Here is a 14,364-nt window from a genome sequence, read left to right as displayed (position 1 = left end):
ATGTCAATCCCAATCGCCCAATTCACCCCCCCCCACCCCCCCGGCGCTTTCCCCCCTTGGTGTCCATACGTTTGTTCTCTACATCTGTGTCTCTATTTCTGCCCTGCAAACCGGTTCATCTGTACCATTTTTCTAGGTTCCACATATATGTTAATACACGATATTTGTTTTCTCTTTCTGACTTACTTCACTGTGTATGACAGTCTCGAGATCCATCCACGTCTCAACAAATGACCCAACTTATGGCTGAGTAATATTCCATTGTATATATGCACCACATCTTCTTTATCCATTCATCTGTCGATGGGCATTTAGGTTGCTTCCATGACCTGGCTATTGTAAAGAGTGCTGCAATGAACATTGGGGTGCATGTGTCTTTTTGAATTATGGTTTTCTCTGGGTATTCATTCATGACTTTTATTCTTTTGGGGTATTCACATTTTTCTTTTTGATTTATTATATATATTCCAGTATTCTCACAAGTTGTTTTTGTTTTTGCTGGTCAGAATCAATGTTCGTTTTTTCTTTTTGTAAACTTTTTAAATTAAAATATAACATGTACATAATAAAGTGAACAAATAGAGTAAACACACCTATTTAACCACACATATCAATTTACAGTACATTACCATACCCCACCAGTCTCCATCATGCCCCTCCTAGTCCTTAATCTCCCTTCCGAAGGTGACTACTTTCTGGCTTCTGTAAATGAGTTTTGTCTGTTTCTAAACTTAATATAAAGGAAGTCCTACATTCAGCATGTGTTCTTTTGTGTGTGGCTTCTTTCTCTTAACATTATGTCTGTTAGATTCATCTGTGTGGTTGTGTGTGGCAGTAGCTCATTCTTTTTCATTGCTGTGTAATCTGTTGTATGGATGTGCCATGATTTCTTTATCCATTTTACTGTTGGATATTTGGGTTGTTTGTTTGGGGCCATTAAGAACATTCTTATACCTCTCACTTGGTGTACATATGTGAACCTTTCTGTTGAGCAGGTGGCAGTGCAATTGCAAAGTCATAGAGTGTACACATGTTCAGCGTTGGTAGATCCTACCAAATAGTTGCCCAGCGTAGTTGTAATGGTTCACACTCAACTGCCAAACTAAGAGAGTTAAGAGTTCATTTCAGTTGCCTCACATCCTCTCCATTATATGAATATAATCTGACAAAAGACTTGTATCCAGAATATATTATAGATACATATAATGTATATACTTATAGCTAATATCCCAGTCTGTGGATTGTCTTTTCATTATCTTAATGCTGTCTTGATAAATAGAAGGTCTTAATTTTAATGAATTAACTTATCAGTCTTTTCCTTTAAGGTGAAGACTTTTTATGTCTTAAGAAATTTTGCCTGCCTCAGGGTCATGAAGATATTCTCTTAGGTTTTCTTCTAGGAACTTTATTGTTTTACATTTAACTTTTTGGTCTGTAATCCAGTTGGGTTTTTATTTTTTGTGGTGTTTTTTCCACACATGTGTATGGTGTGAGGTAGAGGTCAAGGTTGAATTTTTTTCCCCACGTGACTATGTATTAAAAACTATCCTTGCCCCCATACACAGCAGTGCTAACTTTGTTGTAAATCAGGTGACTGTATATGAATGAATCTATTTCTGGAATGTTTAGTCTGCTCTACTGTTACATTTGTGTATCCTTGAACCAATTCTGTGGAGTTTTCATTTCTGTAGTTTTAAACTGAATCTTGAAATCTGGTAGTGAAAATCCTCTAGCTTTGTTCTTCTGGATTACTTGGCTATTCTTGGTCTTTTGTATTGATAGTTTCATATACATAAATGTTTTAATCAGCTTGTCAGTTTCCACCAAAAAAAGTCATGGGATTCTGATTGGAATTGCATTGAATCCATAGATTGGTGTGGAGATAATTGACATTTTTATAATATTGAGTCTTCCAATCAATGAACATTGATTTAAGTCTTTTTAAAATTTCTCTTAGTAATACTTTGAGTTTTCTGGTAGAGGTCTTGCATATTTTTTGGTAGGTTTATTCCTTATGTATTTTATTTCTTAAATGTTATTGCAATGATTAGTTTTTTAATTTCCATGTCCTAACTGATTGATTGCCAGTGTATAGAAATACAGTTGATTTTTCCTGTATTGACCTTGTATCTAGTGATCTTGCTAAATTTATAAATTCTAATAATTATTTGTAGATCATTGTGCATAGTCTACATGTACAATCATGTGATCTGCAAACAATAATAATTCTATTTCTTCCTTTCTAATCCCTAGACATTTCTTTTTCTTGCCGTATTGTATGACCGAGGACCTTGAGCATATTAAGAAGTATGGATAGTGAACATCCTTGAATTATTCTAGTCTTAGGCAGAAAGCTTTCAGTATTTCCCCACAGAGTATGCTTGCTGTAAATTTTTTGTAGATACTCTTTATTGGATTAAGGAAGTTTCCTTCTATTACTAGTCTTCTAAGAGTTTTATCATGAATTTTACCAAATGTTTCTCTTCTTTTGAGATAATGATACAGTTTTCCCCTTTATTCTCTTAGTATAGCTTAATACAGCATTGATTGATTTTCCAAGTTAAAACTTTGGATTTCTTACATAAACCAGACTTGGTTGTCATGCATTATTCTTTTTATATATTACTAGATCCAATTTGCCAGATTTAAAAAATATTTTTAGGACTACTTCATGAGAGAAATTAGGCTATAATTTTTCCTTTCTTGTAATGAAATTGTCAGATTTTGATTATCAAGGTTATGCTGGTCTCATACAAAAGTTAGGAATATTTCTTTTTTCTGTATTCAAGAGTTTATGTAAAATTGGTGCTATTTTTCCTTAAATGTTTACGGGAATTCACCAGTGAAGCTGTCTGGATCTAGTGTTTTCTTTGTGGAAGGTTTTTAATTAGAGATTCAATTTCTTGAGTAGAGTAGGACTTTTCAGATTTTCTCTTTCGTTTTGTAACAGTTTCATCTAGACCTTTAATTTGTTAACATGAATTTCATAACATCCTTTTATTATCTCTATGTTTGTGAAATCTAAATTATGTCCCCTATTTCATTTCTGATATTGGTATCTTGTGCCTTTAATCAGCCTTGCCTAGGAGTTTATGCATTTTATTAATTTTTTTCCAAGAACTAACTTCTGGCTTTATTAATTTTCTCTATTGTGTATGTGTTTTCCGTTTCATTGATTTCTGCTTTTTTCTTTATTATTTCCTTCCTCTAATTTTAATTTTCTGGGGGTTATTTACTTAGTCATTATGATTTTTTGAGATAAATACTCAAAACAGCGACTTTCAACTTTATTTTTTTGTGTGTATACATTTAAGTCTATAGTTTTCCCTCTAAGCATCTTTTTTTTCCCCCACAAGTTTTGATATGTTGTATTTTCATTGTCATTCAATAAAAAATATTTTCTAATTTTCATGGTAATTTTTTTCTTGACCCACGGCCTTATAAGTATATAGCTTAATTTTCAAATATTTGGGAATTTTTCTCCCTAGCTTTAAGACAGAAATTTCTGTTTAACTCTTTAGTCTCTTAGCAGCTCCTTTCTGCTTGGTTTTTTGGTCTCATAGTTTTCTCTTGCTTGTGCATAGCTTAGGAATTGACAAATACTTTTTTTTAATTTTATTTTTGGCTGCGTTGGGCCTTTGTTGGGTCTTTGTTGCTGTGCGCAGGCTTTTCTCTGGTTGCGGCCAGCGGGGGCTGCTCTTCGTCGCGGTGCGTGGGGCTTCTCATTGTGGTGGCTTCTCTTGTTGCAGAGCACGGGCTCTAGGCGCGTGGGCTTCAGTAGTTGCAGCACACGGGCTCAGTAGTTGTGGCACACGGGCTTAGTTGCTCCACAGCATGTGGGATCTTCCCGGACCAGGGATCGAACCTGTGTCCCCTGTATTGGCAGGCGGATTCTTAACCACTGCGCCACCGGGGAAGCCCAGGAGTTGACAAATACTTCAAGGAGAAATTATGCACAAAATATTGGTCTTGTTTGTCTATTAAGTATTCTCTTCCGGGTCATTGTCTGGCTGCCTTGGTAGCTTTGAATTACAGTTTTTGTCTCTTCAGTCAGTTGAGGACTACCACAGTTTCTAGGTTGCCAGTTTCTGCGTGGCATTTATGCCCTGTGAAGCAAATCAGCAAATATCCCAAGGGGAAAAGTGGTGACAAATATAGGGCTTCATCTCAATACATTTCCCTTCTCAAGCACTGACTGCCTCAACTGTTCTCTGTTAACATGAAATAGCTATTTTATGTACTGTTTCATCTATAGTTGTTCTCTGACGTAGGCTATTCCATCCTACAGACTTCTTAATATTTTTATGTAGTCAAATAATGTTTCTTTTTTTGCTGTTATGTATGTTCTTTTCTGTTATGCATATTATTTCTGTATTAATATTTTTCAAAAATGTTTTAGGGAGAGCTCCCCTTATGTTCTCTATTTTGCTGTTGAGTGTGTGTGTGTGTGTGTGTGTTTTCTGTATAGAGATTAGGAAATAATAAATTCTGCATTTACTTTTTCCCCTCCAATTTTCTTAATTCATTGCATAATAAAACGATATTTATTGACCTTCCCTATTTAAGATAAGAATGTTAGCATGGTGTTCCATCCTTTCAACCTTTCCAGCCCACTTTATGGTAACTGATTATGCACCCACATAACATACTACAAAAACACAACTATATTAGACTTAATTATAGGTTGTATTGGATTTAGTGTTTATCACCAGTTCTTTTATTATACACCTTCTTGAATTCTTTATTTTGATTCACTCATTTGTTGACTTTATTCTTGATTACTTTCTTTAAATAGATATATGGTATATATCTGAGAACGTTTTTCATGATCTGAAGACTTCTTTTTTCAACTAAGGAAATTTTATTATACAGGCGTACCTTGGCGATATTGTGTGTTGCAGACCACAACAATAAATTGAATATCGCAATAAAGTGAGCCATACAAATTTTTTGGTTTCCCAATGCACATAAAAGTTATGTTTACACTATATTATAGTCTGTTAAGTACAATAGCATTATGTCTAAAAAAAACAAAGTACATACCTTAATTTAAAAAGACTGTATTGCTAAAGAATGCTAACTAACATCTGAGCCTTCAGCGAGTCCTAATCTTTTTGCTGGTGGAGGGTCTTGCCTCGATGTTGACGGCTGCTGACTGGTCAGGGTGGTGGTTGCTGAAGGTTAATGTGGCTGTGGCAACTTCTTTCTTTTTTTTTATTTTCACTTTTTAAAATTTTTGGCTGCGTTGGGTCTTCGCTGCTATGCGCAGGCTTTCTCTAGCTGCGGTGAGCAGGGGCTACTCTTTGTTGCGGTGCACAGGCTTCTCATTGCGGTGGCTTCTCTTGTTGCAGAGCATGGGCTCTAGGCGCGCGGGCTTCAGTAGTTGTGGCACGCGGGCTCAGTAGTTGCGGCATGCGGGCTTAGTTGCTCTGCGGCATGTGGGATCTTCCCGGACCAGGGCTCAAACCCGTGTCCCCTGCATTGGTAGGTGGATTCTTAACCACTGCGCCACCAGGGAAGTCCTGTGGCAGTTTCTTAAAATAAGATAATAATGAAGTTTGCCACAGTGATTGACTCTTTCAGGAACCATTTCTGTGTAGCAGGCAATGCTGTTTGATAGCATTTTACCCACAGTAAAACTTCTTTCAAAATTGGAGTTAGTCCTCTCTCACCCTGCCACTGCTTTATCAATTAAGTTTATGTAATATTGTAAATCCTTTGTTGTCATGTCAACAGTCTTCACAGCATCTTCAACAGGAGGAGGTTCTGTCTCAAGAAACCACTTTCTTTGCTCATCTGTAGAAGCACCTCCTCATCTGTTCAAGTTTTATCATGAGATTGCAGCAATTCAGTCACATCTTCAGGCTCCACTTCTAATTTTAGTTCTCTTGCTATTTCCACCACATCTGCAGTTACTTCCTCCACTGAAGTCTTTGACCCCCTCAAAGTCATGCATGAGGGTTACAGTTTACTTCCTCCGAACTCTCTTTAATATTGATATTTTGAACTCGTTCCATGAATCGTGGATGTTTTTAATGGCATCCAGAATGGTGACTCCTTTCCAGGTTTTCAGTTTACTTTTTGCCCAGATGCAAATCGCTATGCAAATAGCGATTCAGAGGAATCGCTACTGTCTATGGTAGCTATAGCCTTACAAAATGTTCTTCTTAAATAATAAGGCTTGAAAGTCTAAATTACTCTTTGATCCATGGGTTATGGAATGGATGTCCTGTTAGCAGTCATGAAAACAACTGTACATCTTCATGAGTGCTCTTGGATGACCAGGTACATCGTCAAGGAACAATATTTTGAAAAGAATCTTTTTTTCTGAGCAGTAGGTCTCAACAGTGGGCTTAAAATATTCAGTCAACCATGTTGTCAGCAAATGTGCTGTCATCCAGGCTTTGTTGTTCCATTTGTAACACAGAGTAGATTTAGCATAATTCTAAAGGGCCCTAGGATTTTCAGAATGGTGAATGAGCATTGGCTCCAACTTAAAGTCACCAGCTACATTAGCCCCTAACAAGAGTGTCAGGCTGTCCTTTGAAGCTTTAAAGCCGGGCATTGACTTCTCCTCTCTAACTATCAAAGTCCTAAATGGCATCTTCTTCCAGTAGAAGGCTATTTGTCGACACTTGTCTACATTGAATATCTGTTGTTTCATGTAGCCACTTTCATTAATTATCTTAGCCAGATCTTCTGGATAACTTGTTCTAGCGTCTACATCAGCACTTGTTGCTTCACCGTGCCCTTTTATGTCACAGAGGTAGCTTCTTTCCTTAAACCTCCTGAACCACCTTCTGTTAGCTTCAGACTTTTCTTCTGTAGCCTCCTCATCTCTTTCAGCCTTCATAGAATTGAAGAGCGTTAGGGCCTTGCTCTGTATTAGTCTTTGTTTTAAGGGAATGTTGTGGCTGGTTTGATCTTCTATCCAAACCACTCAGACTTTCTCCATATCAGCATTAAGGCTGTTTTCGCTTTCTTATTATTTATGTGTTCACTGGAGTAGCACATTTAATTTCCTTCAGGAACTCTTCCTTTGCATTCACAACTTGGCTACTGTTTGGTGCAAGAGACCTAGCTTTTGACATGCCTTCTTACTCAGCATAATCATTTCTGCTTTTGATTTAAAGGGAGAGATGTTTGACTGTTCTTTCACTTGAACACTTAAGAGGCCACTATAGGGCTGTTGTTTTCATTTTTTTTAGTAAATTTATTTATTTTATTTTTGGCTGCGTTGGGTCTTCGTTGCTGCGCGCGGGCTTTCTCTAGTTGCAGCGAGCGGGGGCTACTCTTCATTGCGCTGCACGGGCTTCTCATTGTGGTGGCTTCTCTTGTTGAGAAGCATGGGCTCTAGGCGCGCAGGCTTCAGTAGTTGTGGCACGCAGGCTCAGTAGTTGTAGCTTGCGGGCTTTAGAGTGCAGGCTCAGTAGTTGTGGTGCACGGGCTTAGTTGCTCTGTGGTATGTGGTATGTGGGATCTTCCCAGACCAGGGCTCAAACCTGTGTCCCCTGCCTTGGCAGGCAGATTCTTAACCACTGTGCCACCAGGGAAGCCCAACTATAGGGTTGTTAATTGGCCTAATTTCAATACTGTTGTGTCTCAGGAGGAGACAGAGAGAGATGGGGAACGGCTGATCAGTGGAGCAGTCAGAACACACACAACATTTATCAATTAAGTTCGCTGTCTTATGGGTGTGGTTCATGGGGCTCAAAACTATTACAGTAGTAACATCAGAGGTCACTGATCACAGATCATCATAACAAGTATAGTAATAATGAAAAAGTTTAAACTATTGAGAGAATTACCAAAATGTGACACAGAGACACAAAGTGAGCAAATGCAGTTGAAAAATGACAGCAACAGACTTGTTGATGCAGGGTTGCCACAAACCTTCAATTTGTAAAAAATGTATCTGCGAAGCATAATAAAGCGAGGTATACCTGTAGTCTTGAATTATTGCATCATCCTATTTCTTATTGTTAGTTCTTCAGGAACACTAGTTACCTGTATGTTGGTCTCTGCTTTTTATCATCCATTTTAATCACCTTAAACATTTTAATTCTTTTGTCTTATTTGTCATTCTGAGAAAGATACATGAGTTTTCACCCCCATCTCTCTTCTGATCTTATGCAGTTCCAGTTATGTTCTGTTCTTTTTTTTTTCTCTAAAATGCATGTTTTAAGTTTGTAATTGTATTTTTTCTTCTTTACAATCTTTACTTATCCAGAGATTGCAAATGAACCACGGGGCCAGGTCTGGCAGGTTGATAAATTTTGTGTGTGATATTCTAAAAATTTATATTAAAAATTAGGGTGTTTTATGTTAAAATCTGATTTATAGCTTCCTAAACCAAATTTCTAGTGTTTTGCAGTCTCTTATTTAGATTGTTTTTACCAGCCTTGGAAGGAATCTCCTGGCATCTTTTATGAGGAATAGCATTTATTCCTGGTTAAATTTAAGCTGTTTGGAATTTTCTCTTCCCAGAAACAGTGAATGAGAAAACTATAGCATGTGATATGCTGCTTCCACAGCTCTTCCAATCTTAGCTCCTGACCTCTGCTAATTTCAAAATCCCACAATGAAAGCACTGTGCCATCTATTTCTACCTCTAAATATTCCATTGTTTGATTACAGCCTCAGACAGATGGGGAATGGAGAGGTAACGATAGCTCTGGCTGCCACTGTAAGCACTTCTCCAACTCTCCTCTTTCTGGGAAACAGAATACTCAGGGCGAATGGATAGAAAAATCCAGGGATCTTTCTGTGATCTCAGGGTTTCATCTAAGCTTTGATTTATTAATGATTTTAACACTTACATATTAGGTTAACCTCGGATGAATTTAGTAAAACTTTTAAATATATGCTAAAATTATATATGCTGAGATTTTTCTACCTCATTGTTACTTTACGTCTTTCACATTTGAATTCACATTATTATGGGGAGAATTACAAAGTTAGGAATTGCAGTGAAGTTACTTTTATTGAGGTTTATGTTTTTATTTCCGCAGGTCCTGCTCAGTCTGGAATTCTGTCAGATCGTGAAGTGGTAAACCTCTTTCTTCATTTTACTGTCAATCCTAAGCCCCGAGTTGAATACATTGATCGACCAAGATGCTGCCTCAGAGGAAAGGAATGCTGCATCAATAGATTCCAGCAAGTAGAGAGCCGGTGGGGTTACAGTGGAACGAGTGATCGAATCAGGTATCTGCATATTGTAGATTTGGGGGTGGGGTGGGGAGGGGCAGCGGCTCGCATTTGGCTTTTATGTTCATATTGTGGGAGATAATTAACCACATTTTATTTTATACTTTGTTTAATACATTTCTAACTTGATACAACAGTCAAGAAGTCAGTGAGGCTTACTGGTCTCTCCACTGAATTATGAGTGAGGGAATCTCTTAGGAAACAAGTAGAGTAAGAAAGGATTGACTTGGGCCTTCTATTTTGTGAGTTTTGTTTGGATTGCCACTGCTGGTGAGCTGAAGTCTAGACCTTAATTGATCAAACACTATTTTTACAGTCTCAGGGCTATAATTTAATACATTTACTCTTACTTGGTTTAGTGTGAGATTTTTATTTGCATAGATGTTGCATGGAAAGTATCTCAGTATACATTTATAAGAACTTTGAATGGGAAAATTTTTTTTTAATTTAAAAAGATGCATGCATATAATCCTTTTGGAATTTATATTTGCTCTACCGTGTTTCTTTAGGTTAAATGTCAAAATAGAATATGTACCTGTTTTCATAAAACATGCCTTTTGGATTTTCATTTATTTAATATTAATAGCACTTTGGTATAAAACTAGAAACTAACAAGAAGTTTGTTTAAAACTAGAACTCCAAGAGGGAGAGGACTCTTACAAATATTGGGTTAAAATGGAAATAAAAATGTATTTGTAGACTATTTAGTAATAATTCACAATGAGAATACTATATGTGAGAACTTACGGGATGAGGCCAAAGTGTCACACAGAGAATTAGCAATAATTAACTACTTTTATTAAATAAATTAGAGTAGAAATAAATGATTTCAGCATTAACCCAAGAAGCTAGAAAATGAATAGCAAAAGAACCATATGAAAAGAGAAAGGAAATAGGTAAATGTAGAAATTAATGAATTAAAAATAGTAGAATTGTTAAATATAAGCTGGTTCCTGAAAAAGACCAATAAAATAAGCAGACCTCTGGCAAAGGTAATAAAGAAAACATACTTACATCTACAGATAATAATGGGAATATAATAATATTCTGAGGACATTTTAATTTTAATTCTGGGTTTACTCTGTGCTAATAAATTGAACATCTTGATGGAATGGATCATTTTATAGGCAAATATAAATTATCAAAATTGACTGAAGAAGAAAGCCTGAATAGACCAATTACCATGGAAGAAATTAAAAGTTATCAAAGAACTGTCCCTTCACAAGGTGGTTTTGACAGGTGAGTTTTATCAAACATTCAGGGAACAGTTTGTTTCGTTGAACATTCAAAGAAGAAAATACTTTTTGGTTAATTATTGAAAGAAGCATAATCCTTATACAGGAATCTGACAAGGCAAAAAATTTTCTAGGTCAATCTCACTTATATAGAAAAGAAATAAAATAGTGTATTGAATCTAGCAGTACCTTAAAAGAATAATACTATAACAGCAAATAGATATAAATAAACTATAGTCCAATTTTTTATAAAAAGTGATAAATCAGGGTCGGAAAAATACATCCAGTGGAGATAAATATGCAAGATCCATGTTCTGACATCTTACGTTTGGTTCTAAAGCTATAAAGTTACAGAAATTGAACAGTTTATCACATGAAAAGTACACATATTGCTCAGGAGAAGGGTGGCTATTTCAGATACAGAGACTTAAGAGAAGTTTCTCCTGTGGTTTCTTAGAAAGGGGACACTGAGCAGTGCAATGACATCATTTAAAATAACATCCATCCAACTGAGTTTTGTAAGGCTATTCCTAATAACGTCCATCAATGCAAAAGGAGTGCAAAAAAAAAAAAAGGCAGATGAGAGTTTGTTTGGAAATTGAAAGAATGGCGCAATACTAGGAAATATATTACTATAATTCACCACGGTAGCAGATCAAAGAAAAAAAATTTATTTTGATAGATGTCAAAAAGACTTTTGATAAAAGTTTACCCTCGATCCAGATATAACCATTAATAGGCTAGGTCTAAGAAGAATACTTCTTTAACATGATAGACTATTGAAACCTCAAGATAGGGATGCCTGGTAACCTTGCTATTTTTCAGTAGTGTTCTTAAAACTCTGATTGATGCAGGTATAAAGATAAAGAAATATAGGTAATTAATACAACGTTGTAAATCAACTATACTTCAATATAAACAAACAAAAAGAAATATTGGAGAGGAAGAGGTGTTTTTCATTTTTTGCAGATAACGTCTATATTAGTAGTTCTTCACTCCATCAGACCTAGTTCTCCCTTTTTTGTAATAAATATTTTGTATTCCCTCTTTATTAACCTGAAATGAAATTCATAGATAATGTGCTTCATTTTTTTAAAATGATATAATGGCCTAGTTGTAATGTAAAGGACAGTAAATGTAACTGATAGTAAAATCAAATGTGTACTTCAATATGTAGACACTTGGGCAGCACCGGAAGACAAACAAGCAATCAGAGATAGTACCTGTACGCACCAGCACACTGAGACAGCTGTAGGTGCAGGGAACAGGTGTATTATACTCATGTCCCAAATACCATGAGCAGCACTGCTGCCAATTTTGTCGTTTTCTTTAAAAGTTTCAAATAAAGCAAAGTACGGTCCATCCTGTTTATCCAGTTTCCATATGAGTAGATGAGTAGAGAACTCATCTACTCGCTAGAATTTAATTATAACCCCCAAATCAATACCAGCAGCGCTTTCTTAGTCATTCACAGGAGAGATTTTAGTTGCCTGGGAGCATGCTTCTGTGTAAGATCAAACAAGGAGGATGCTCTACCTTCTTATTTCAGCGCTCATACAGAGATGGAGATGGTAGGGGGCAGTGCAGTGCAGGACACTACAGCTCTGTGGCCATTGGACAGTTTGAATCCCAGCTCTGGCATCTGTTCGTGGGGTGGCCTCAGGCAAGTCACTTATAACACTCCTTAATTCCATTTCTCTTTTGTGAAACACAGAAAATGGAATATACTAGAATGAGTCATTCTTAGGATTTAAGATTAGAATCCACATGAGTGGTGTGTGAGTGTGTGTGTGTGTGTGTGTGTGTGTGTGTACACATTCCCCTTAAGAGCAGTGGTTTAGTATTTGCTAATTCTGTGTTTGCGCCAACTATAAAATATAACTACCACAAATAATGAGAAATGACTGTATGGTAATTCCTCGATTTGTATAGTAGTCACCTCTTGTAAAAGTCAGTGAATATTAAAATTGCTGTGAAAATCTTGGTTTATTAATAAAAAGGGATTAAGTTCAAGTCTCATAGTTAAAAACAGGTTTTTCATCTACATGAATTGACAGGACACTTGAAAGTTGGTTGGGATTCTTTGTTTTGGGAGACTTTCCTAAGTATTGCAGTAAATCTGGTGTCCCTGGCTCCCTGTCAGTGGTGCTTCATATCCTTTGTGAAAACAGAGCCTGCCTCCTTGGGCATAGAACTCCTTTTGAGAACAACTAGTCCACCCAGACAGCCTCAGGATCAGTAAAAATCTATTAGAACCAATAAAAAAAGAGTAGTGGCAACTTATAAAACGTATGTGCAAAAACCAGTGATGTTCCTGTGTCATTAAAATTCAGTTACAGAGATGGGTGGTGTTGATGGTTAACAACAGTGTGAATTACTTAATGCCACTGAATTGTGCACTTTAAAATGCTTAAGATGGTACATTTTGTTATATATTTTGCCACAATAAAAAAATTTTAGGGAATTCCCTGGCGGTCCAGTGGTTAGGACTTGGCACTTTCAGGGCGGTGGCCCGGGTTCAATGCCTGGTTGGGGAACTAAGATCCCGCAAGCCGCGCAATGCAGCAAAAAAAAAAAAAAAAAAAATTAATGTTTGAATTTTCAGTTAAAATGGTGAGTAAAAACGGACCCCACTTGCAATAGTAACAAATAACATAAAGTAGCAGGGGTAAATCCTATAGGAAATGTACAGTATGGTATCTTTATAAAGAACTGGAGAACTTCGACTGGAATCAGACAGTGTCTTTCCAAACTAACCTTTCTGAGTTAGGCAATTCCTTGTAGAAGTCATATGTTTTTGGTAGGGAGGAGTGGGTTGGCAAAATTATTCTCTAATTAATCTGCAAAAGTAAAGGTTTCTGGGGCTTCCCTGGTGGCGCAGTGGTTGAGAATCTGCCTGCTAATGCAGAGGACATGGGTTCGGGCCCTGGTCTGGGAAGATCCCACATGCCGCGGAGCAACTAGGCCCGTGAGCCACAGCTACTGAGCCTGTGCTCTAGAGCCCGCGTGCCACCACTGCTGAGCCCGCGTGCCACAGCTGCTGAGGCCCGCGCGCCTAGAGCCCGCGCTCCACAACGGGAGAGGCCACCGCAATGGGAGGCCCACGCACCGCAGCGAAGAGTAGCCCCCACTCAACACAAGTAGAGGGAGCCCGTGCACAGCAACGAAGACCCAACGCAGCCAAAAATAAAAATTAAAAAAAAAAAAGTAAAGGTTTCTTTTTTAAAAGAGTGGTATTAATCAAATATGAAAAATATTGTAAAGCTATTATAGAATGTTATACGGAACATACTACAGAGTTCAGAAACTAACCTAATGTAAATGAACATTTAGAATGTGAGGAAGGATTAACCACTGGGAAAATAAAGTTAGATCTTTACTGATGCCATCTTCCAATATTTGTATAAATTATAATTTTAACGTTAAAAGAAAGGAAACCGTGAAAGTGCTGGAACAGAATGTTTATTTATTATGAGGATGAGATAGGCCTCTCTGAACTTGGCATAGATCATAATTTGACTACAAATAATTCAAAATGTTACATCCAAAACCACCATAAAGTTAAAAGATAAATGACAAATAGGAAAGTTTTTGTAACGGATGTTACTGACAGAGCATATAATAACTATATAACATGGTCTTTCGAATCCACATGACAAAGACACTCATCAGCAGAGAAAAATGGGAAAAGAACGTGAGTGGGTTTTTCATTAAAGAGAAAATCCAGTAGATAGTAAGCATATGAGCAAATGTGTTAACTCAGTAATCAAATATAAATAGAATTTGTCAATTATCAGTTTCTCAACAGCAAAAAGAAATGAAGATACTTGTGGTTGTTGAGAGTGAGATAGAAATGATCTTCATTCCTTGTTGGGTGTAAAGTTGTATAATCTTCCCAGAAAGCAATTTGATAAAGTTCATC

At 36.8% G+C, this 14,364-nt stretch overlaps 1 protein-coding gene across 3 annotated transcripts in view; it reads left to right on the top strand.

The window, feature by feature from the left end:
* BTBD1 (BTB domain containing 1) overlaps window positions 1-14,364 on the top strand; it is a 44,051-nt gene that overhangs the window by 22,187 nt on the left and 7,500 nt on the right. For all 3 annotated transcript variants that reach the window (XR_014260300.1, XM_082448772.1, XM_082448771.1), the window contains one exon: window positions 9,012-9,204. Coding sequence is in view for 2 of the 3 variants with exons in the window: in XM_082448772.1 (XP_082304898.1) it covers window positions 9,012-9,204 (193 nt within the window). In the remaining variant the exon portion in view is untranslated. The remainder of the gene's footprint in view (window positions 1-9,011; window positions 9,205-14,364) is intronic.

Source organism: Balaenoptera physalus (assembly GCF_965194825.1).
Source record: "Balaenoptera physalus genome assembly, chromosome: 2".
In the NCBI taxonomy this organism is placed as follows: domain Eukaryota; kingdom Metazoa; phylum Chordata; class Mammalia; order Artiodactyla; family Balaenopteridae; genus Balaenoptera; species Balaenoptera physalus.
The sequence above is the reverse complement of the archived record's forward strand: the minus strand, read 5'-3'. Positions and strand labels throughout refer to the sequence as shown.